Source organism: Loxodonta africana, chromosome 13 (genome assembly GCF_030014295.1).
Source record: "Loxodonta africana isolate mLoxAfr1 chromosome 13, mLoxAfr1.hap2, whole genome shotgun sequence".
Lineage (NCBI taxonomy): Eukaryota > Metazoa > Chordata > Mammalia > Proboscidea > Elephantidae > Loxodonta > Loxodonta africana.
This window is the reverse complement of record NC_087354.1, coordinates 7,516,913-7,539,851: the sequence shown is the minus strand read 5'-3', so window position 1 is coordinate 7,539,851 and position 22,939 is coordinate 7,516,913. Positions and strand designations below refer to the sequence as shown.

Here is a 22,939-nt window from a genome sequence, read left to right as displayed (position 1 = left end):
GCTGGCAGGTGTGTACATTGGGTCTTGTGATTCTGGGGGCAATCTGCCAGTGTCTGTCAGTAGCTAAATGTTTTTACCTCTAGAAAACTGAATCCTAAGGAAATCATGAGACCAGGTACAAAATAAGATATGTTACAGGGTGCCATCCAATATTGTACAAGGTATCGAAGCCACCTCACAGGCCACCAGTAACATCAGAATAATTTGTTGTAAAACGAAATGCAGTGTGATTATGAAGAGTGGTGATGTAGATCTTATTGATAGGGTGTGAGGTCTATATTTTATTATGTTAAAAAAACCGAACTCCAAACAGAATGATGCTAATAACAACAGTAACAACAAGAACAAAACTTTTCTCTGTGTACATCCAGAGAAAAGAGTGTCAAAATGTTAAACACTGGCTACTTCTGGAGGGCTAAGTCTGGGTAACTGACTTCTTTGTCTGAACTGCATTTATAATGAGTTAACTTTTTTTTTTTTTGTGGTAAACTTATTTGTAAGTAGGGGAAGTTCACGTTAAAATAACAATAGAAAGTGCAGTACAATACCTAAATAAGCTGGTAACATAGATGTTTATTATGATTATCGAGACATATGTGTTGTAGGTTATATATGTCCTATACCATTACACGCCTGGCAGCTCAGTCACTGTGTATACAGGAGACATGAGATACACGGGAAACTGTTTTGTTCGCTACCTCCAGTTGTGTTCTCTGATGGGGATTTCTGAACTCTCTCATAACCTTATGGGATCACAAATGCATATGGGGTCGGACATTGCCCAGACGGATGTTATGCAGCACGTGACTGTATTTCATCATATGGAAGAAATCAGAATGCTGCCTGTACTCCCAAGGCCTTTAGGCTTCTTACGCAGTACTTTAGAATCACTAAAGAAACAGTCTGGCCTCTTTTGATTGTATCATTTGTTCCCACATGAATCAGGAGATGTGGGTAGAGGTCAGTGAGCTTAAGAAATCTTGGCAGCCTCTCTGCTTTGTGGCTGTAAACTCTAAGAAGAAGGGACACTGTGGCAGTCCTGCATTGCCCTCTCTGCTCCCCATTCATTCCTTTTTTGAACATACAGCTCCTGATCACTCAGAATGTACCAGGCACTGTGCTAAGTAAGCACTGGGTTTATACAGCAGCTGAACAAGACAGGCGTGGTCCCTGCCTGCCTAAAGGTTACGTTCTAGTGGGGAGGGAGGAGGGGAAAAAAAATGAACAAGTAAATAAACTAGATAATTTCAAATAGTGCTAAGTTGCAATGAAGGAAATTAGAGGAATATGATACAGATAGTAACTGGGCTGGGGAGATGATGGCTACATGAGATATGATGGTCAGGGTCGGCCTCTCTGAAAAACTAAAAAGCTGAGGCATGAAGAAGAAAGAGTTAGACCATGGGCCAAGGGAAGAGCAATCCAGGCGGAACGCAGGCCACAGTGCTTGTTCCCTGAGTTAGTAATGGGACCAGTGTTGGTGTGGCCTGGTAAAGCATCCGGTAACCCCAGAACTGGCCGTTTACCTCTCCCTATGCTTGCTTTCACGGTCATTCCCACTGAAGGGCAGTGACTTGAAAGCTGAAATGAAGAAAATAGTGCTGGAAATAGGTCATGAAGGAACGGAGAGAGGTGAATGGTATTTGACCTCAATTGCCATTTAACACAAGAGAGAAGACACAGAGGCACTGGCTGGAGAGCAGTACTTTCCCTGAGTGCAAACCTCTTTTCAAGGAAGTTTTTCTTTGGTCTCACCTAAAACCCGCTGTGACCTTTCAGCTTCCCTCTGTCTGGTTTGTTCCTTGGGGAAAATACACAGCAGAACATTTTGGATTCATCACACAGACCAGATGATTTGGCTCCAAGGAGTGGAATGAAAAAGATTCTCAAATCATGTCGGGACCTTTCCCTCCCTCGAGTGGGGAGCAATAACAGCAAAAGCAATTAGTCCTCAAGTTGCTTTTAAGCCCGTTTTGAGTTTGAGTTCTTTACACTTATTTTAAAATGACTCCCAAGTTACCTGCTTGCTGAAATGACAGAATGAGGAACTGTTTTCTCAGTTTGCTGTGGTTTACTATGAAGTTGCCAAAAGTGAAGAAGCAAATGCCACAAGTGAGAGAAGCAGACCTACTAATGTGGGTTGTTTGGGTGGTATTTACAAAATGTAACACAGTGAATGTAGGCCAGATACGGAAAAGAAGATAGACCAATGAAAAATGCATAAAGTTACTTCAGCTTTCAGAGAAGAAGAAAGGGCATTATTACTGCCAGAGGGTGTTTTTAGAGAAGTTTCAATAGAAAAGGACAGAGTCAGTAGCCAGGTTGGGGGCTCTTCAGGAGCCTGGCTGGGTGCTTTTCCAAGAACCTTCAAGGGGTGGCTGCAACCTAGTGACTCTACCGTTATCTGACCTTCAAGCTTACTGTCCCAGGAGCTTTACTTTGTCAGCGTACCCAGGCCGAATTCAATTCCACAGGAGAACTCTTTATCCCTTTTTTTTTTTTTTTTAATTTTCACTGTGCTTTTAAGTGAAAGTTTACAAACCAAGTCCGTCTCTCATACAAAAACTTACACACACCTCGCCATATCCTCCTGGTTGCTCTCCCTCTAATGAGACAGCACACTCCTTCCCTCCGCTCTCTCTTTTCGTGTCCGTTTGGCCAGCTTCTGCCCCGCTCTGGCCTCTCATCTCTTCTCCAGACAGGAGCTGCTCACAGAGTCTCATGTGTCTACTTGATCCAAGGAGCTCACTCTTCACCAGTATGATTTTCTATCACATAGTCCAGTCCAATCCCTGTCTGAAGAAGAGCTGGCTTTGGGAATGGTTCCTGTCTTGGGCTAACAGAACATCTGGGGACCATGACCTCTGGGGTCCTTCTAGTCTCAGTCGGACCATTAAGTCTGGTCTTTTGACAAGGATTTGGGGTCTGCATCCCACTGCTCTCCTGCTCCCTCAGGGGTTCTCTGTGGTGTTCCCTGTCAGCACAGTCATTAGTTGTAGCCAGGCACCATCTAGCTCTTCTGATCTCATGATGATGTAGTCTCTGGTTTATGCGGCCCTTTCTGTCTCTTGGGCTCATAATTACCTTGTGTCCTTGGTGTTCTTCATTCTCCTTTGCTCCCAGTGGGTTGAGACCAATTGATGCATCTTGGATGGCCGCTTACTAGCATTTAAGACCCCAGATGACACTCTCCAAAGTGGGATGCAGAATGTTTTCTTAATAGATTTTATTATGCCAATTGACTTATATGTCCCCTGAAACCATGGTCCCCAAACCCCCGACCCTGCTACACTGGCCTTCAAAGTGTCAGTTTATTCAGGAAACTTATTTGCTTTTGGTTTAGTGCAGTTGTGCCGACTTCTCCTGTACTGTGTGTTGTCTTTCCCTTCAATTAAAATAGTTCTTAGCTACTATCTAAATAGTGAGCTGACATTGTTTTGTAGTTAGTTTTACAAAGCTCACATCTGACCTCAGTGCCAGCTTCAGGTTTGCCTGGCCTGCGACAGCACGGGGAGTTGGCATCCCCGTCCAAACTGGTTTACAGATGCAGGTGAGCCGCCCACCTGGTGGCCGCCAGGAACGTGACTGCAGCCCTCTCCGCAGGACCGTCGCAGCGTGCCAGTTTTCCCCTTTGGCTCTTGTTTAGAGAAAGAACTAACCCAGCTGAAAACAGGGAGCTCTGGGAATATCTTGCTTCAGAGAATCTGAAGATGATGTTGGCCTGGCAGTGCCCAAATGCCAAGCCCCCTGGGCTCGTGCCTCCCCTTATTTACCTTAATGAGCTGTCACTGCCCAGGTCTGATTTTGCCGTCTTGACCGTGAGTCAGAATCCTTGGCAGTGTTTCTTGACTTTTGCTCTTTAATTTAGCTGATTTTTTGTTTGTACCGTTAATTTGATCACAGAATAGTAAACACTACTGTACTTTTCTTCTCCGATCCATGTCACTTCTGTCTCCCTCTTGGTGAGTATTCAGGTACTGTCTTCCTCTCCACCTCCACACCCACAAGTGTGTTTGTTTCTTACTGATTCTCTTCTTGTGTTTTTCTTAGTACCCCTGCCTTTTATTTCTCCTTATAACAATGCAGATGGTCTGGATAGAGCTAATATTTTTTTGTTTAGGCTTGTTTTATCAGTTCGTACTTAACCTCACTGAACTGGTGCACATTTCAGAAGAAAGCATGTAAATTCCTGCATATTCGCTATGTGAGAACTTTTTAATGCTTTTGCTTTTTGCCTGAGTATTAAAGGCCTAAATCTTGTCCCAGACATACAAATCTTATACAGAATCCAGTGGCTCTCAGAAGTAGTTAATGATGACCACGAGCATTACTAGTGGCCTTCTGTGGTTCTTCAGCCACTTCACAGGCATAGGACTGGGGTCAGCACCTCAGCGGTGAATGCTGTCAGTCCTGGGCCCTCCTGTGGCCTCATATCTCTGGGGAATGGGTGTGTACAGTGGGCACCCAGCAACAGTCCAGGAAACAGATGTGTCCTCAGCTGCCCCACACCCCTCTCCCTGGTTCTCCAGGCTCATGACATTGTGATGGTACATCTCAGAAATGGTCCATTCCATCCCTTCCCTTCTTATGTCCTTACCACAACATCACAGTGCTTTACAAGTCTGTATGTGAATTAAATTCCCAGCCTGTGAGCCAGAATGGAAATGGCAGACGTGTTAACAGGACAAACCAAAGTGTTGAATAGAAGGCATTGGGGAGGGGGGTGGAAACCAACCATTCCTGTGTTAGTAGAGATGGAAACTGGCTCTGCGTTTTGGGAGGACATGACAGTACTTAGCCTCAGTTTACCAAAATGTTATGATATCAGTGGTGAAATTGTATTCAAAAACAGCCATTTCATTTGAGAGCACTTATAAATATCAGTTGTACTTCGTTTTGCAGCAACACAGTTTTATAATCTTTGTAGCTGTATAGTTGTGAAATATGCAAGGAGTCCAACCTAAAAATGCAATTATTTTTGTTTTAATGAATAATGGGCTAGGGCTAGCATCTGAGGAGAGGCTGGGAGGAGGAGGGTGTCTCAACAATGAGCTGTAAAGTCTTTTCAAGGCCGATAGCAAGGGCCCCGTGCCACACTTTGGATTTTATCAGGGTTGGGCACAGGACAGGCACTTGGCAGGCCTTCCATTCTTTAATGTTGGCCGACGTGGTCAGTTTTGTATTAATAATCAGCATAGATCCAGATTCTCTGTTTTCAGTGCCCCATGTCCAACCACATAGTCAGAGATTGACTAGAAGGACCGACAGGACTAAGCCTGATAGGCTGACAGCTGTGGTTTATTACAGCAAAAGGACACATGGCAGGATAAGTAGGGAAAAGACAGCAGGAATAATGGAGGGGCTGGAGCAAGCTTCTCTCATGGGAAGGCTTCCCTCAGGCTGTGCTCTTCTTCCAGCAGTGAGTCGCAGCATTTCAGTGAGGCATTTCTGTCCAGGGAAGAGAAGGCCACATGAACTCCAGGTGTCCAAGGCTTTCACTGGCTCGTGATCACATGAGTACATTCCACCAGTGTGACCAGCCACGATTACCAAAACTCCAGAACCTCCAAAAGGAAAGGAAGTGCTGCCATAAATCACTTTATTTACAGAAACAACCTACACAAGCTTGTACACATGGTTGTTTCAGGTATAAAAAACAGCCAACATGGGAAACTTTCCAAGGGCTAAGTTTCTATTATTATATTTCTACTTAGTGGTTTCTGGCAGAGTCATATTAAAATCGTCGAGTGTGATTGTGGATTTGTCTGTCTCTCCCCTTTTTTGGACATTTTCTGCATCATGTTGTTTGAAGCTCTTTTATTATTTAAAGTGTGTCTCTTGTAAACATGCAATCGATCTTTGCTTTTTCCTCTGGTCTGACATCTTAGCCTTTTAATTGGAATGTTCAGCTGGTTTATATTCAATGTAATTATTGACATAATTCAGTTTAATTCTACCCTCTTGTTATTTGGTTTCTTCTTGTCCTTTGTTCCTGTTTTCTTCCTTTGCTGTCTTCTTTTAGGTTAATCAAGTATTCTTTTAATTAATACTATACCACTTCACACAATATATACATCTTTCAAAAATATAATTCCATTTACACCACTGTATGTTTGTTGTGCTAGTGTTCATGTATTTCACTTCTATATATGCTGTAACCCCAATAAATTATTAATTTTGTTTTTTAAGAATATAAAAAAGAAGTAAAAATAATGTTTTGTTATTTATCTAGCTATATTTTTTCAAAACCAATGCTCTATGTTTCTTTTTGATATTATTTTCCTTGTATTATCTTTCCCTTCAATTCTTTGGCTTTTTTTTTTTTTTTGTAGTGCAGGTCTTCTGGCAACAGGTTTTCTCAGCTTTCATTGATCTGAAAATATCTTTATGCCACCTTAATTTTTTTTAAATGTGGTGAAAATATGCACAACAAAACATTCGCCAATTCAGTTTCTACGTGTGTAATTCAGTGACGTTGATTATGTCCTTTATGTTGTGCAGTCATTAGGACTGTACTTTCCCAGATTAGCCACCACTATTAACATAAACCCAGTGCCCCTTAAGCAAAAACTTCCTCCCTCCTCCTCCCTCCCACCTCGATAGCCACTATTAATATTTGGTTTCTATGTTTTTGCTTATTTCATGTAAATGAGGCTATACAGGATTTGTCTTTTTGCAGTTGATTCCTGCTAAGCATGTTTTCAAGGATCATCAGTGTTGTGGCACGCATCAGGACTTCATTTCTCTTTATCGCTCAGTAATAGTCCACTGTGTAGATATTCATTTCCCTTTATCGCTCAGTAATAGTCCACCGTATAGATATTCGTTTCTCTTTATCGCTCAGTAATAGTCCACCGTGTAGATATTCGTTTCTCTTTATCGCTCAGTAATAGTCCACCGTGTAGATATTCGTTTCTCTTTATCGCTCAGTAATAGTCCACTGTGTAGATATTCGTTTCTGCTTATCGCTCAGTAATAGTCCACTGTGTAGATATTCGTTTCTGCTTATCGCTCAGTAGTCGTCCACTGTGTAGACGTTCATTTCTCTTTATCGCTCAGTAATAGTCCACTGTATAGACGTTCATTTCTCTTTATCGCTCAGTAATAGTCCACTGTATAGGCGTTCATTTCTCGTTATTGCTCAGTAATAGTCCACAGTATAGACGTTCATTTCTCGTTACCACTCAGTAATAGTCCACTGTATAGATGTTCATTTCTCGTTATCGCTCAGTAATAGTCCACTGTATAGATATATACCACATTTTGTCTACCCATTCATCTGTTGATGGACATTTCCATTGTTACAACTTTTGGCTGTTGTGAAAAGTGCTGCAGTGAACAGTGGTGTACAGGTTTCTTTTTATGTCTCTGCTGGGTAGGTACCTAGGATTGGGATTGCTGGGTCATGTGGTAGTTTTGTGTTCAACTTTGTGAAACTACCACATACCTTTCCATAGTGGTCATACTGTTTTACATTCCCACCAGCAGCGGATGAGGGTTTCAGTTTCTCCACAACCTGGCCAATGCCTTTGTAATGAGAGTGAGGTGATGTCTCATTGTAGGTTTGGTTTGCATCTCCCTAATGGCTAATGACGTTAAGCATCTTTTCATGTGCTTGTTGGCCGCTTGAATATCCTGTTTGCTGAAATGTCTGTTCAGATTCTTTGCCCATGTTTTTCTTAGTATTTTATTGTGTTTTCGGTGAAGTTTTACATAGCAGTTTAGGTTCCCATTCACTATTTTCTACACAAATTGTTCAGTAGCATTGGTTGCATTCTTCAACAATGTGTGAACATTGTCAGTATTTCTGTTCAGTTGCTCTGTTTCGGTTAATCTAGTTTCCCTGTCCCCATATAGTCTCATCTTTCTTTTAAAGTAATTGTTGACCGTTTGGTCTCATATAGGTGATTTTTTTAAAAGAAGCACGGTACTCACAGGTAATATTCTTTATTTTGTGAACTGATAGGCTATTTAGCTACAAGGTGACCTTGGGTTAGTTTCAGTTCAAGGTTTAAAGAGTATTTCAAGGCATTAGTCTAGAGAGTCCTACAGTCTCAACCGGTCCAGTAAGTCATTTTTTTTTTTTTAAGGAATTTGAGATTCTATTCCACGTTTTTCTGTCATTCTGTCAGGGTCTGTCTATTGTGGCTGTGGTCGGAACTGCTGGTAGTCGTGCTCGGCACCATTTAGTTCTTCTGGTCTCAGGGCAGAGGAGGTTGTGATTTAGGTGTAGACTGTTAGTCTTGTGGACTAGTTTCTTTTTTGAGTCTTTGATTCCCTTCTTTCTCTTTGGCTCTGGACGGGTAGAGACTAGTAATTGTATCTTAAATGGCTGCTCCCAAGCTTTGCCAGACCTCAGATACTGCTCACCAAACTAGAATGCAGAACATGACTTTGTGAACTATGTTATGCCAAATGACTTATATGTCTCTGGAGACTAAGATCTTAATCCCTCAAACCCAGAAGTTCAATCCCACGAGGTTTGGTTATGTCTAAAAAGTATCTGTAACTGTGTCCCCTATGTGCTCGATTATGTAAATATGTATAAATGCAGTCACATACATGCATATACTTATACATGTTGTTAGGTGCCATTGAGTCAGTTCCAACTCATAGCAACCCTATGCACAACAGAACGAAACACTGCCCTGTCCTGCACCGTCCTCACAATCACTGTTATGCTTGAGCCCATTGTTAACAGCCACTCTGTCATTCCATCTTGCTGAAAGTCTTCCTCCTTTTTGCTGACCGGATATTTTACCAAGCATGCGTTGTCCAGCTTTCTCATGCATATGAGGTGATTGGAAACACTTGGGTCAAGTGCACCTTATTCCTCAAGGTGACATCTTCCCTTTTTAAACACTCTAAACAGATTTATTGCAGCCAATTTGCTCAAGGCAATGCGTCTTTTGATTTCTTGACTGCTACTTCCATGGGTGTTGATTGTGGATCCAAGTAAAATGAAATCCTTGACAACTTCAATCTTTTTTCTGTTTATCATGATGTTGCTCATTGGTCCAGTTGTGAGGATTTTTGTTTTCTTTATGTTGAGGTGTAATCCATACTGAAGGCTGTGGTCTTTGATCTTCATTAGTAAGTGCTTCAAGTCCTCTTCACTTTCAGCAAGTAAGGTTGTGTCATCTGCATAACGCAGGTTGTTAATAAGTCTTCCTCCAATCCTGATGCCCCGTTTTTCTTCATGTGGTCCAGCTTCTCGGATTATTTTTTCAGCAGACAGATTAAATAGGTATGGTGAAAGGATACAACCCTGACGCACACCTTTCCTGACTTTAAACCGAACAGTATCCTCTTGTTCTGTTCAAATGACTGCCTCTTGATCCATGTACAGATTCCTCATGAGCACAATTAAGTGTTCTGGAGTTCCCATTCTCACAGTGTTATCTATCATTTGTTATGATCCACACAGTGAAATGCCTTAGCATAGTCAATAAAACACAGATAAACATCCTCTGCCAGGATCCGTCTGACATAGGCAATGATATCCCCGATTCCACGTCATCTTCCAGATCCGGCCTGAATTTCTGACGGTTCCCTGTTGATGTATTGCTGCAGCCTCTTTTGAATGATCTTCAGCAAAATTTTGCTTGCGTGTGATATTAATGATATTGTTCGACAATTTCCACATTCGGTTGGATCACCTTTCTTGGGAATAGGCATAAATATGGATCTCTTCCAGTCGATTGGCCAAGTAGCTGTCTTCCAAATTTCTTGGCATAGACAAGTGAGCACTTCCAGCATTGCATCCGTTTGTTGCAACATCTCAGTTGATATTCTGTCAATTTCTGGAGCCTTGTTTTTCGCCAGTACCTTCAGTGTAGCTTGGACTTCTTCCCTCAGTACCATCGGTTCCTGATCATATGTTACCTCCTGAAATGGTTGAACGTCGACAAGTTCTTTTTGGTAAATGACTCTGTATTCCTTCCATCTTCTTTTGATGCTTCCTGCATCATTTAATATTTTCCTGGTAGGAACCTTCAGTGTTGCAACTCGAGGCTTGAGTTTTTCCTTCGGTCCTTTCAGCTTGAGAAATGCTGAGATTATTCTTCCCTTTTGGTTTTCTATCTCCAGGTCTCTGCACATGTCATCATAATACTTTACTTTGTCATCTAGAGCTGCTCTTTGAAATCTTCTGTTCAGCTCTTTTACTTCATCATTTCTTCCTTTGCCTTAGCTCCTCGACATTCAAGAGCAATTTTGAGAGTCCCTTCTGACATCCATTTAGGTCTTTTCTTTCTCTCCTGCCTTTTTAATGATCTCTTGCTTTCTTCATGCAAGTCTGGAAGTTCAGCCGAAACCTGTCCACCACGGGTATCCCTGCTGGTATCCGAATACTGGTGGCATAGCTTCCAGCATCACAGCAACACACAAGCCCCCACAGTGCAACAGACTGACAGACGCATGGGGCACTTACACGTATGCGTAAGTCTATACACACATGTATATGCTCACATATACATCCCTATATTTGTCTGCCTATGTTCATATATACCTGCACTCTTTTTTTTGAGGAGTCGTTACTGTTAATTGCAAAATCATATATGCCATAGCAGTTACCAGCAGGTCCTTTTTGCTTGTGTACTTTTTAGTGACATCATTTACCTTGGTCTAGCTGTAGCAGTTTAACCCTCATTTGGTGTTACCTTTCCCATCACCAAAGAGAGCAAGTGTCTACTATCTAGAGAGTGAATCACACTCCCCTTCATCTCTGGTAACTACTAATGAACATTAGATTCTGTATATTTACCTGTTCATGTCATTTGATAAAAGTGACAGCATTCAAATTTTGCTTTTTTGTAATTGACTTACTTGTCCTCCAGGTTCGTGCATGTGCCCAGATGTTTTGGAAACTCATTTTTCTTTATTGCTGAGTAATATTCCATTGTATGTATAGGTGACTATGAGTCAGAATCGACTCGACGGCAGTGGGTTTGGTTTTTTGGTTTTATGTACTGTGATGGTTAAGGTTGTGTGTCACCTTGGCTGGGCCATGATTCTCAGTGGTTTGGCAGTTGTATGATTTGATCATTTCCATAATAGAATCTGCTGTGAGTAGCCAGTCAGTTGAAAGGGCGTTTCCTTGGGTGTGTGGACTACATCAGATATAAGTAGACATTCTGGCAAGGCTCGTGGGCTTTTGCTTGCTCTAGATCCTACAGCTGACTGCTGTTTGTCTGACCTCCTGCTCTTGGGACTTGAGCTAGCAGCTTACCTGCAGTCTTGCCTGCCGATCTTGGGATTTGTCGATCTTTGCATCCTGTGAGCAGGAGCCCTGCTCACTGACCTGCCAGTCTTGGGTTCACCAGCCCCTGCAGCTTCATGAATCAGGAGAAGCCTCTATCCTGACCCACGGACTTGGACGTTCCAGCCTACAATGGCATGAACCATTTCCTTGATATAATTTCTCTCTATATATGTATTTATACACTTCACTGGTTTTGCTTCTCTAGAGAACCCAGCCTAAGACGTTTGGCCTGCAGGATTGTGCGGACACAAAGATACTGTGCTTAGAATTCAGAAACTGGCTAATTTTTTCTGTAAAGGTCCAGACAGTAAATATTTAGCATTTCGTGCTAAGAGGCAAAATCAAGGATAATATGTAGGTATTTACATAGCCATTTAAAATGTAACCATTAAAATATGTAAAAACTGCAAAAGGGCCACATAAACCAGAGACCCCATCATTCTGAGACCAGAAAAACTAGATGGTGCCTGGCTACCACCAATGACTGCCCTGACAGGAACACAACAGAGAGTCCCTGACAGAGCAGGAGAAAAGCGTGGAGCAGAACTTAAATTCATATAAAAAGAACATACTTAGTGGTCTGACAGAGACTAGAGGAACCCCCGAAGCCATGGCCCCCGGACGCTCAGTTAAGCCAGAACTAAAACCATTACTGAAGCACACTCTTCAGACAAATGTTAGACTGGACTATAAAACATGAAATAATAGTCATGAAGAGTGTGCCTCTTAGTTGAAGCGGATACGTGAGATTAAATGGGCAGTTCCTGTCCAGAGGCAGGATGAGAAGGCAGGAAGGGGCAGGAGCCGGTTGGATGGACACGGGAAACCTCAGATGGAACGGGGGGAATGTGCTGTCACATTCTAGGGATTATAACTAGTGTCATGTAACAACATGTGTATAAATTTTTGTATGAGAAATTAACTTGAGCTGTAAACTTTTACTTAAAGTACAATTAAAAAAAAATGTAAAAACCATATTTAGCTTACAGGTCATACAAAAACAGGTGGTAGGCCGTACTTGGTCCATGGGCTGTAGTTTGCCAACCCCTGGCATAGCTCCAAGGAGCCCTGGTTAGTGCTCAGCTGCTAACTGAAAAGTCAGTGGTTCTAACCCATCAGCCGCCCTGCAGAAGAAAGATGTGACAATCTGCTTCCATAAAGATTACAGCCTTGGAAACCCTCTGGGGCAGTTCTGCTCTGTCCTATAGGGTTGCTATGAGTTGGAATCAACTTCATGCCAGTGGCTTTGGTTTTTTGGATTTGGCTTAGCTTCTCCTCCAAGAAAGGATTCATTGCCCACCTGTGAGGAATAATTATCTAATGGCCTCAAGTGGTTAGCTTCATCTTGGTCCTCCTCAGCCTTGAGCCAAGCTCTTGCTATTCTTGGGATGGGTCTCAGTCAATGACGGAGCAAGGCAGCGGTACAAAGGCCTCGCCATTTCTGCTCGACATAAGACTCCTCCTCTGACAGGCAGTCCTTGCTCCAGAGCTCCCTATGGGCTGCCAAAGACCCTGTCAGCTTGGCATGTCAGTCTGGCAGCTTATCTGTTCATCCGCTGATGGGAACTTAGGTTGTTTCCATCTGTTTCCTATTGTGAGCAGTGCTGCGGTGAACATGGGTGTGCATATGTCTGTTCATCTCACATTAGATCTCTAGAGTTATACCTAGGAGTGGAATTGCTGAGTCTCATAGCAACTCTACCTCTAGTTTTTTTTTTAGCAAATGCCAGACTGTTTTCCAGAACAGCTAGACCATTTTCATTCCCACCAGCATTGGATGAGGGTTCCATTTTCTCCACATCCCCTCCAACACTTACTATTTTCCATTTTTCTTTACCTTAGCTATCCTAGTGGGAGTGAAATGGTATCTCGTTGTGGCTTTGATAGGCATCTCTCTGATGGCTAATGGCATTGAGCAGCTTTTTGTGTGTCTGTTGGCCATTTGAATATCCTCTTTGGTGAAGTATCTGTTCATGTCCTTTGCCCAGTTTTTTGATTGGGTTATTTGTCTTCTTTTTTAAATAATTTTATTTTTGTCGTTGAGAATATACACAGCAAAGCATACACCAATTCAAGTTTCCACAAGTACAATTCAGTGATGTTGATTATATTCTTCAAGTTGTGTGACCACTCTCACCCTCCTTTTACAAATTATTCCACTCCCATTAGCATAAACTCACTGCCCCCTAAGGTTCTTATCCAATCGTTTGAGTTGCTGTTGTCAATTTGATCCCATATAAATAGTTCTTAAAAGAGCATGATGTTCAAGGCAGACATTCTTTACTAATTAAGCTAAACTATTATTTGGTTTAAAAAAGACTTTTGGGAGTATTTTTGGCTTAAGTTTTAAGGTTTAAAGATTATCTCAGGACAGTAATTTTGGGGGTTCATCTAGCCACATGACTCCAGAAAGTTTGGAGTCCGTAAGGATTTGAAATTCTGTTCTATATTGCCCCGCTTTTGATCAGGATGCTTCTATAGAATCTTTGATCAAAATGTCCAGTAATGGTAGCCAGGCACCATCCAGTTCTTCTGGGCTCATGACAAAGGAGGCAGTTCTTCATGAAGGTAATTAGCCACACATTCCACTTATTCCTCCTATGCCTGATGATCTTTTCTTCCTCTGTTGCTCCAGGCAAATAGAGACCAATTGTTGTGCCTTGGATGGCCACTTGCAAGCTTTTAAGATCTCAGGCACTACTCAAGGAGCTAGGGGTAGAACAGAAGCACTAAACACGTTATTAGGCTAATTAACTGGAATGTCCCATGAAACCATGACCCTAAACCTCCAGACAAAGGAACCAAATCCCATGAGGTGTTTGGTTGTACATAAGCAGCCTCAGGGTTGTACGGAAGCAGCCAAAGTGGGTTATTTTTCTTTTTGTTCTTAAGCCATAGAGGTTTTCCATGTATTTTAGATATTAGACCATTGTTAGTTATGTCATTCCCTAAGATTTTTTTTCCCTGTCTTTACTCTTTTGATAAAGGCTTTTTATGAGCATAATATTTAACTTTTATAAGATCTTATTTTGTTTTCTGTTGCTAGTGTATTCGTTGTTGTATTCGATAATCTGTTATTGAAAAAGTTAGGCCCTGAAGCTTTGCTCCTCTGTTTTCTTCCAAGAACTTTGTGGTTTTAGATTTGACCTTTAGGACCTTGATCCATTTTGAGTTAGTCGTTGCGTATGGTGTGAGGTATGGATCTTGTTTCCTTTTTCTGTATGTGGAAACCCTGTTTTGCCAGCACCATTTGTTGAAGAGACTGTACCTTTCCCATTGAATGGATTTGACTTCCTAGTCGAAAATCAATTGACCATAGACGTTTGGATTTATTTCTGGCTTTTCAATTCTGTTCCATTGGCCTGTGTCTATCATTAAACCACTACCAGGCTGTTTTGATTATTATAGCTCTGTTATGTTTTGAAGTCAGGAAGTGTGAGGCTTCCTGCTTTGTTCTTCTTCAAAATTGCTTTGGCTCTTCAGGGTCTCTTGTCTTTCCATATAAAATTGAGGATTAGTTTTTCCATTTCTGTAAAGAATACTGTTGGAGTTTTCATCAGGTTTGGGTTGTATCTGTAGATCACTTTGGGCAGTATTGGCATCTTGGCTTATATTAAGTTTTTCAGTCTATTAGCATAGAATGTCTTTCCATCTGTTTAGGACTTCTTTGGTCTCTTTCAGCAGCATTTTGTAATTTCCATTGTATAAGCCTTTCACATCCCTGAATAAATTTATTTCTAGATATTTATTCTCTTAGATGCTATTATAAATGGAGTTTGTTTTTTTTTTAATCTCCTTTTCTGGTGTCTCATTGCTGTTTTATAGAAACCCAGCTTATTTTTGTGTGTTGTCCTTGTATTCTGCAACTTTGTTAAATTCCTCTATTAGTTCTAGAAGCTTTTTAGTAGATTCTTTGGGGTTTTCTATATATAGGATTATATCATTTGCTAATACAGATAGTTTTACCTTTTCTTTTCCAATTTGGATACCTTTTATTTATTTTTCTTGCCATATTGCTCTGACTAGGACTTCTAGTATGATATTGAGTAAGAGTGGTGAGAGTGGGCATTCTTGTCTTTTTCCCATTTTCAAGAGGGAAGTTTTCAATCTTTCTCCATTGAGTATAATGGTAGTTATTGATTTTTTATAAATGCCCTTAATCATGTTGAGAAACTTGCCATTTATTCCTGTCTTGTTAAGAGTTTTTATCAAGAAAGGGTGCTGGATTTTATCAAATGCTTTTTCTGGGTTTATTGAAATAATCATGCGGTTCTTTTCCTTTGTTCTGTTAATGTGGTGTATTAAATTGACTGATTTTCTGATGTTGAACCAACCCATGCATTCTTGGGATAAATTCCACTTGATCTTGATGTATAATTCTTTTAATATGCTGTTGGATTCTGTTTGCTAGTATTTTGTTGAGAATTTTGGCATCTTTGTGCATAAGGGATATTTGTCTATAGTTTTCTTTTCTTTTGGTGTGTTTGTCTGACTTTGGTAACAGGGTAATGCTGGCTTTATAGAAAGAGTAAGCATTCCTTTTTCCTCTACTTTTTGGAAGAGTTTGAATAGGATCAGTGGCAGTTCTTCCCTAAATGTTGGATAGAATTCCCCAGTGAAGCTGTCTTTTCTTCATTGGGAGGCTTTTTATTACTGAATCAATCTCTTTGCTTATTATGGGTCTGTTGTGGTTTTCCACCTCCTTTTGAGTCAGTTTATGTAAGTTATGTATATCTAGGAATTTGTCCGTTTTATCAAAGTTACCAATTTTGTTGGAGTATAGGTGTTCGTAATATTGTGTTATTGTTCCTCTTTGTCCATTTTTTGATTGGGTTGTTTGCCTTTTTGTTGTCAAGAGCTGCCACCTTAATTTTTGAAGGGCACTTTTGTGGGATATATAATTCTGGGTTGACTTTTTTTTCCTTTCAACACTTCAAAGTGACTAAATATCTGTTGTTTTTTATGAGACATCAGCTGTCTAATTGTATTTAATGTTCCCCCTCCTACCCTCTTGGTTGCTTTGAATATTTTGTCTTTATTTGGCTTTTCAGCAATTTGACTGTGATCTATGTAGGTATTTTTTGTGGTTATCCTGCATGAGTTTTGCTGGACTTTCTCACCTGTGGATTTCTGTTTCTGATCAAATATAAAAGTTTTCAGACATTATTTCTTTAATTTTTTCCCCCATTCTTTTTCTGTAGATCCTTTAACATATTTATCTTAGTTACATTGAAGTACTTCTTCCTAATTTCAGCATATGGATCATGTGAGTCATCATTTTCCTGTTCATCTCTCTATCTGTGAGTTGTTTTCCTGTTCATATTTCTATCTGTGAGTTGTTGTTTTCCTGTTCATATCTGTCTGTGAGTCGTTGTTTTCCTGTTCATCTCTCTATCTGTGAATCACTGTTTTCCTGTTCATATCTCTGTCTGTGATTTGCTGTTTTCCTGTTCATATCTCTGTGAGTCATTGTTTTCCTGTTCATATCTCTGTGAGTCATCGTTTTCCTGTTTATCTCTCTACCTGTGAGTCGTCGTTTTCCTGTTTGTCTCTCTACCTGTGAGTCGTCCTTTTCCTGTTCATCTTTCTGTCTGTGAGTCGTCGTTTTCCTGTTCATATCTCTATCTGTGAGTTGCTGTTTTCCTGTTCGTATCTCTGTCTGTGAGTTGTTGTTTTCCTGTTCATATCTGTCTGTGCGTCGTCGTTTTCCTGTTCATATCTCTGTGAGTTGCTGTTTTCCTGTTCATATCTCTGTCTGTGCGTTGTTGTTTTCCTGTTCATATCTCTGTGAGTTACTGTTTTCCTGTTCATATCTCTGTGAGTTGTTGTTTTCCTGTTCATATCTGTCTGCAAGTTGTTGTTTTCCTGTTCATATCTCTGTCTGTGAGTTGTTGTTTTCCTGTTCATATCTCTATCTGTGAGTTGCTGTTTTCCTGTTCATATCTCTATCTGTGAGTTGCTGTTCTCCTGTTCATATCTCTGTCTGTGAGTCGTCGTTTTCCTGTTCATATCTCTGTGAGTTGCTGTTTTCCTGTTCATATCTCTGTGAATTGTTGTTTTCCTGTTCATATTTCTACCTGTGAGTCGTTGTTTTCCTGTTCATCTCTCTAGGCCACTCTGACTTGCTGCAACTAGAACCCCCTACTCTCTCTAGCTGTGGGTAGTGAAGTGGCAGCTCCTGAAACAAGAGTTCAGAGTGGCTGGCCGAGGCCTTGAATGAGGCCAGACAAGGTCATTGTGTATATTGGGCTGGAAGGGAAGTGTGTGAATTTGTGGGGACCAGTTATAATTTAGGGTTATCAACCTCAAGTTCTAATAGGTAGAGAATTAACAGGGGGGATGCTCTGAGAAGTAAGATGTTCATTATGAAATCTTTTTCTTTTAGCCATGGTCAGATTCATGTCACTGTTTATACCTAAAAGCTTCAACACCGGCCCTTGCTTCCAGCAAGCCTTTTAAAGTGACAGCCTTTAGTGGGAATGTGATGGCTTCTACCTGGGTCGGGAACCCCTGGTTAATGGCCTCTTCAGGTGTGATTGGCTTTCACAATTTTCTGCCATCTCACTCCCCAGCAGAATTTATGGGTAGAACACTTCTTTTTTTATGTCGTTTATTTTGTTGTTGAGAATATACACAGCAAAACATATACCAGTCCACCGTTTCTCCGTTTATCATTTAGTGACACTGACTACAGTCTTCGAGTTGTGCAGCCATTCTCACCCCCCTTTTCTGAGTTGTTCCTCCCTCATTAACATAAGCTCACTTCCCCCTAAGATTCTTACCTGACCTTTTATGTTGCTGTTATCAGTTAGATCCCATATAGATAGTTCTTAAAAGAGCTTAATGTTCAAGGCAGACATTTTTTACTAGTTAAGCTAAACTATTTTTGGTTTTAAGAAGACTTCAGGGGATATTTTTGGTTTAAGGTTTAAAGATTGTCTCAAGGCAATAGTTTCAGGGGTTCATCTAGTACCCATGGATCCAGAAGTCTGGAGTCTATGAGAATTTGAAATTCTGTTCTGTGTTTTCCCCATTTCGATTAGGATTCTCCTATAGAATCTTCGATCAAAATGTTCAGTGATGGTAGCTGGACACCATCCAGTTCTTCTGGTCTCACGGCAAAAGAGGCAGCTGTTCATGGAGGCCATTAGCCACACCTGCCGTATCCTCCTCCTGTTCCTGACTCTCCTCCTTCCTCTGTTGCTCCAGGTGAATAGAGACCAATTGTTGTGCCTTGGATGGCCGCTTGCAAGCTTTTAAGACCCTTGGCGCTACACAACAAACTAGGAAGTAGAACAGAAGCACTAAACATGTTATTAGGCCAGTTAACTGGAATGTCCCAGGAAACCATGACCCTAAACCTCCAAATCAAGGAACCAAATCCCATGAAGTTTTTGGTCGTACATAAGTAGCCTCAGCAGCTACTCTTTATTTTATTTTTTTCTTTTGGTATTGTAAATGTATCTATCACACAACTTTTGCCAATTCAACTTCACCCTACATGGCTAGAACAATTTTAAAATGTCCTTGGGTCATCAAAAGAAGTTCATGTCATATATGCTTATGTTTGACCTACCTTTGGGTGTGGTAGGTGTTGGGTTCCACCACAATTACACTTTATCTGAATTACTTTATTTCTTCTGCTACTGTGGAACTTTGCTATGTCCAAAGATTATTTAAACATAGGAATTACGTATTAACAATGGCAAAATTGCAGTAAGGGTTGTGACTCAGTTTTTTACAAGACAAAACTGGGCAAGACTTTCCTTTTCCCTCCATCTTCCTGCCGTGTCTGAGTAGAGTCACTAGAAATGACTTCTGTTAAGATACAACTACTGGTCTCTATTCAACCAGAACAAAAGGGATAGAAGGAAACTGAAGTATCAAAGAAGAAACTAGTCTACAGGATTAATTGTCTATAAAAACAACACCCTCATCTACCCTGAGACCAAAAGAACTAGGTGGTGCCTGGCTACCACTACAAACTGCTCTGATCAGAGCTACAGTAGATGGATCCTGAAAGAATGGGAAAAAATGTGGATGAGAACCTCAAATTCCTAAAAAAAAATTAAAAAACAGACTTATTGGACCAATTGAGACTTGAGGAATCGCCAAAACTATTGCCCTGAGATACTCTTTAAACCTTGAACTAAAATTATTCTGACGTCACCTTTTAGCTATATAACAGATTGGCTCACAAAATAATCTCACCTGTGAATACTGTCCTCCTTTAAAAAATCATTTATGTGAGACCAAAAGGTTAACCGTTACTTAAAAAAATAAATAAATGAGAAGGTAAAAGGGCAGGAAAACTAGATTACTGGAAGCAAAACCTTCAGAATGGAAATAACGAGAATGTTCAGGCACTGTGAAGAATGTAGCCATTGTCACTGAACAATTTGTGTAGAAATTGTTAAATGGGAACCTCACCTGCTGTGTAAGCTTCCACTGAAAACACAATTAAATATTAATTTGAAAAGAATAAGTGCCTTCTGTTGTCTCCAGGTTCCTGGCCAATCAATTAATGCCTAACAATTGAGTTTTTAATTGATACCAGAAATACAAGAAGAGGCAGAATCAAGGGGTGTCACAGGAATCCCCACCTTCCACCCAGGCCCAGTGAACATTTAAAAGTCTACTTAAATTGACACAGTTCTGGAAATGTTTGAAAATATTTCTGTTCACCAAACAGTGGTTGAATTGTCCGCTCAGTGTCAGCTGAGGGCCCTGAGGTTGTGACCGTGGCCAAGAAAATGGGCAGATCCCTGGAAGGCTCCCGGTTTGCACAAAGCTTCTTGTTCTTGGTGGGAGAGTGTCTCCCTCATGTCTGCGCATCCACTGTCCTTCAGAAGAGCTTAGCGGTCCCCTCCTACAGGACACCACCGTGACCCCCTTTCTTACCTTTTCACTCTGCAGGGGGACTGTTCTCTGTGGAGACTTGGGTCCACTTGGTGAAGGCAGAGATGGGGCTCTGAGGGATTTATTTTTCATCCCAGGACCCTCGAAATGTCTTCTATAGAATTGCCAGTTCAGTAAATGTTGAAAAACGAAATGATTTTGTTTCCTTTTTTTTTTATTTTAGCAAGATTGCATTTCATAACAGGTTGAATATGTGCCAGTTATTTGGATGGTCTTAAGAGCAAATTCATTGGATATCCTAACTCAAGGGTGTTGTGTGTTTAATGCCTCTTCGCGTAGTGACTCTTCATCTGAGTATGTGCATGAGGACTGTGGTTATTACAGCTTGAGGTTTTATCAAGTGCTTGTGTTCCTTGTTCCCGCCAGGCCTTGAACCTGGCCTACTCCAGCATTTATGGCAGTTACAGGAACTTCGTGGGTCCTCCACACTTTAAAGTCATCTGTCGGCTGCTCGGTTACCAGGGCATCGCCGTGGTCATGGAGGAGCTGCTGAAGGTGGTCAAGAGCCTGGTATGTTTCTCGTGATGCACTGCACTCCTTCACACACACCTTAAGTTCATTAGGGTAAAATAATTTGGGGAAATAGCAGCAGTGGGTCTTGGCCATGAGGAGGCACCCTGGTGTTTGTGGGGCCTCAGCACTGGCTGGCCAGGCAGCCGGTAGAGGGTGGTGCACGCTGGTGTTGCAGGCGGCGGCATGGCTGCTGTAAGAGGCCCAGCATAAGTGCAGCCCTGGCTGGTCTGTGCGTCAGAGGCACATGGGTGGGTGCCTAGTCCCTGGGTGAGTCACGCACACCCCACACAGAGGTCAGAGGTGAGCACAGGCCCAGTATATATAGAGCCTTGCTCATCAGGACCTTTTGGAAAGGTGACGACATTGAGGGTTACCTATAATGGGTTTTCTTTTCTGTACATAGTTTATTTCTGCTGTTAACTAAGAGACACCTTTTTTTCAAAATCTTAAGTTTTTTTAAATCAATTGTTTTGTGTCCGAGCCCATCTATTTTAAAAATTCTTTATTGCCAAGTACAGATTTTCTTTTCTTTCCAGTGATTCCCATGCTGGCCCAGGGAAACCTTGTGTGGCAACATGAAGTGAGCCAAGATTAGATTAAAGTGAACTTACACAAAGCAAAGGGCCAGGAACCTAAGAAGTTGACAATTTACAGTCATATAGGTCAAGATAAAAAATTATTTATAACATAGATGGGTTTGGTCACTGAGTATAGCCATGAACCCATGACCCCTCCAGGTCCTGCCAGCCTACCCGAGCAGGGAGCCTACCCTACATCCCTGGTAACATGGGAGATGGTAAGACGACTGGCCTCACTTGGGCTGAGCACGAAGTTGCCCTGGCCCATCTTTGCAGAGGCGCTGAGTCCGTCAGAGGATGCAGAGCCTCCTGGGAGAACTGCTTCCTCCAGAGCTCTCGTGACTGCCCGGTGCAGGCATCTGGGTCCCTCGTGTCCGCCTTTCCTAACTAATCAGCCATTCCTAGTAATGGGGTTTCTCAACTGCATGGACTACATCCAGAAAGCACCCACTCACTGTCCCATGCCTCAGTGGACAAGTGTTGGCCGCGAGGTGCTGGGGCCTGCCGTGGTAGCAAGTGTGACGCACACGGACACACATGCAACGGGTGACCTGTGGTGCTGTTGTTCCAGTCAGACCTCTTAGCGTGCACGCCCTGGGGGGCACCTGACTGAGCAAAGCGCCCACAGCCACCCTCGCCCTGGCCCCCACTGCCCCCCTCTTCCAGCCCACTCCTGCCAGGTCTGTCGGCCACACTGCTGTCTCCTCAGAGCTGCACGTGCCTGTTAGGTGGCAGACGTTGCCGTGCGGCCACCTGGGAGATGGATGGGCACTCCAAGCCCTCCCCGCCTGCTGGCATCCCTCAGAGCCCCTGCTCTGAAAGGGCATGGGTTTGGAACGTGCATTCAAGCTAGTATGTGGGGACACCTGTGGAGGTGCTCCCTCTCCCACAAGTGGGATTGAACTCCCAGCTAAAGTGACTCTGCAGGCCCTGACCTCGCCCGAGGGGGGCGTGGCTGATGCAGCCCTGTCCCCCACAGCTGCAAGGCACCATCCTGCAGTACGTGAGGACGCTGATGGAGGTGATGCCCACCATCTGCCGCCTGCCCCGGCACGAGTACGGCTCTCCTGGTGAGAGGGTGTGCGTGGGTGGCGCGTAGGTGGCGGGTGGGCCAGCTGCCTCCCAGGGGCGTGAGGCACATGATGCGTGTTTTTGGAAAGGAGGCGAAACTGCTCCTCTTGGACACAGTGAGCGAAAGTCAAGTTGCCAATTACTTGTCACAATTAGATTTGCTCTTCTTGGTGGGAGGGGTAGGTGTATGGGAACGTGTGTTTAGGGCCCGTCTTACAGGAGAGGAACTGAGGGGCCAGCGTGAGGTGATTAGGTGCCCAGTGGTCCCTGAGGGGTTGACTGGCCCTCCGTGGACTCCCCCAAAAAGTTGCCAGCCAGAGGGGAGCGGGGACCTGGCCTGTGGATTCAACCATTGATGCTGGGGCTTACAGGGCTATAGTCCAAGACAGCCCGTGGGGTGGTGGTGGCTGGCTTTCCCCTCTCCCTGTGGTCCTCAACCTCCTCAACTTCCCCTTCTCTTCCTTCCCTTCCTCCTCTTCCCCACCGTCCTGTCCCTTTTCCTCCTCTTCCTCTTCCCCACCGTCCTGTCCCTTTTCCTCCTCCTCCTCTTCCCCACCCTCCTGTCCCTTTTCCTCCTCTTCCTCTTCCCCACTCT

At 42.5% G+C, this 22,939-nt stretch overlaps 1 protein-coding gene across 5 annotated transcripts in view; it reads left to right on the top strand.

The window, feature by feature from the left end:
* CYFIP1 (cytoplasmic FMR1 interacting protein 1) overlaps positions 1–22,939 on the top strand; it is a 195,790-nt gene that overhangs the window by 154,102 nt on the left and 18,749 nt on the right. For all 5 annotated transcript variants that reach the window (XM_064296201.1, XM_064296202.1, XM_064296200.1 and 2 more), the window contains 2 exons: positions 20,549–20,692; positions 22,253–22,343. In XM_064296201.1, coding sequence (XP_064152271.1) covers positions 20,549–20,692; positions 22,253–22,343 — 235 coding nt within the window. The remainder of the gene's footprint in view (positions 1–20,548; positions 20,693–22,252; positions 22,344–22,939) is intronic.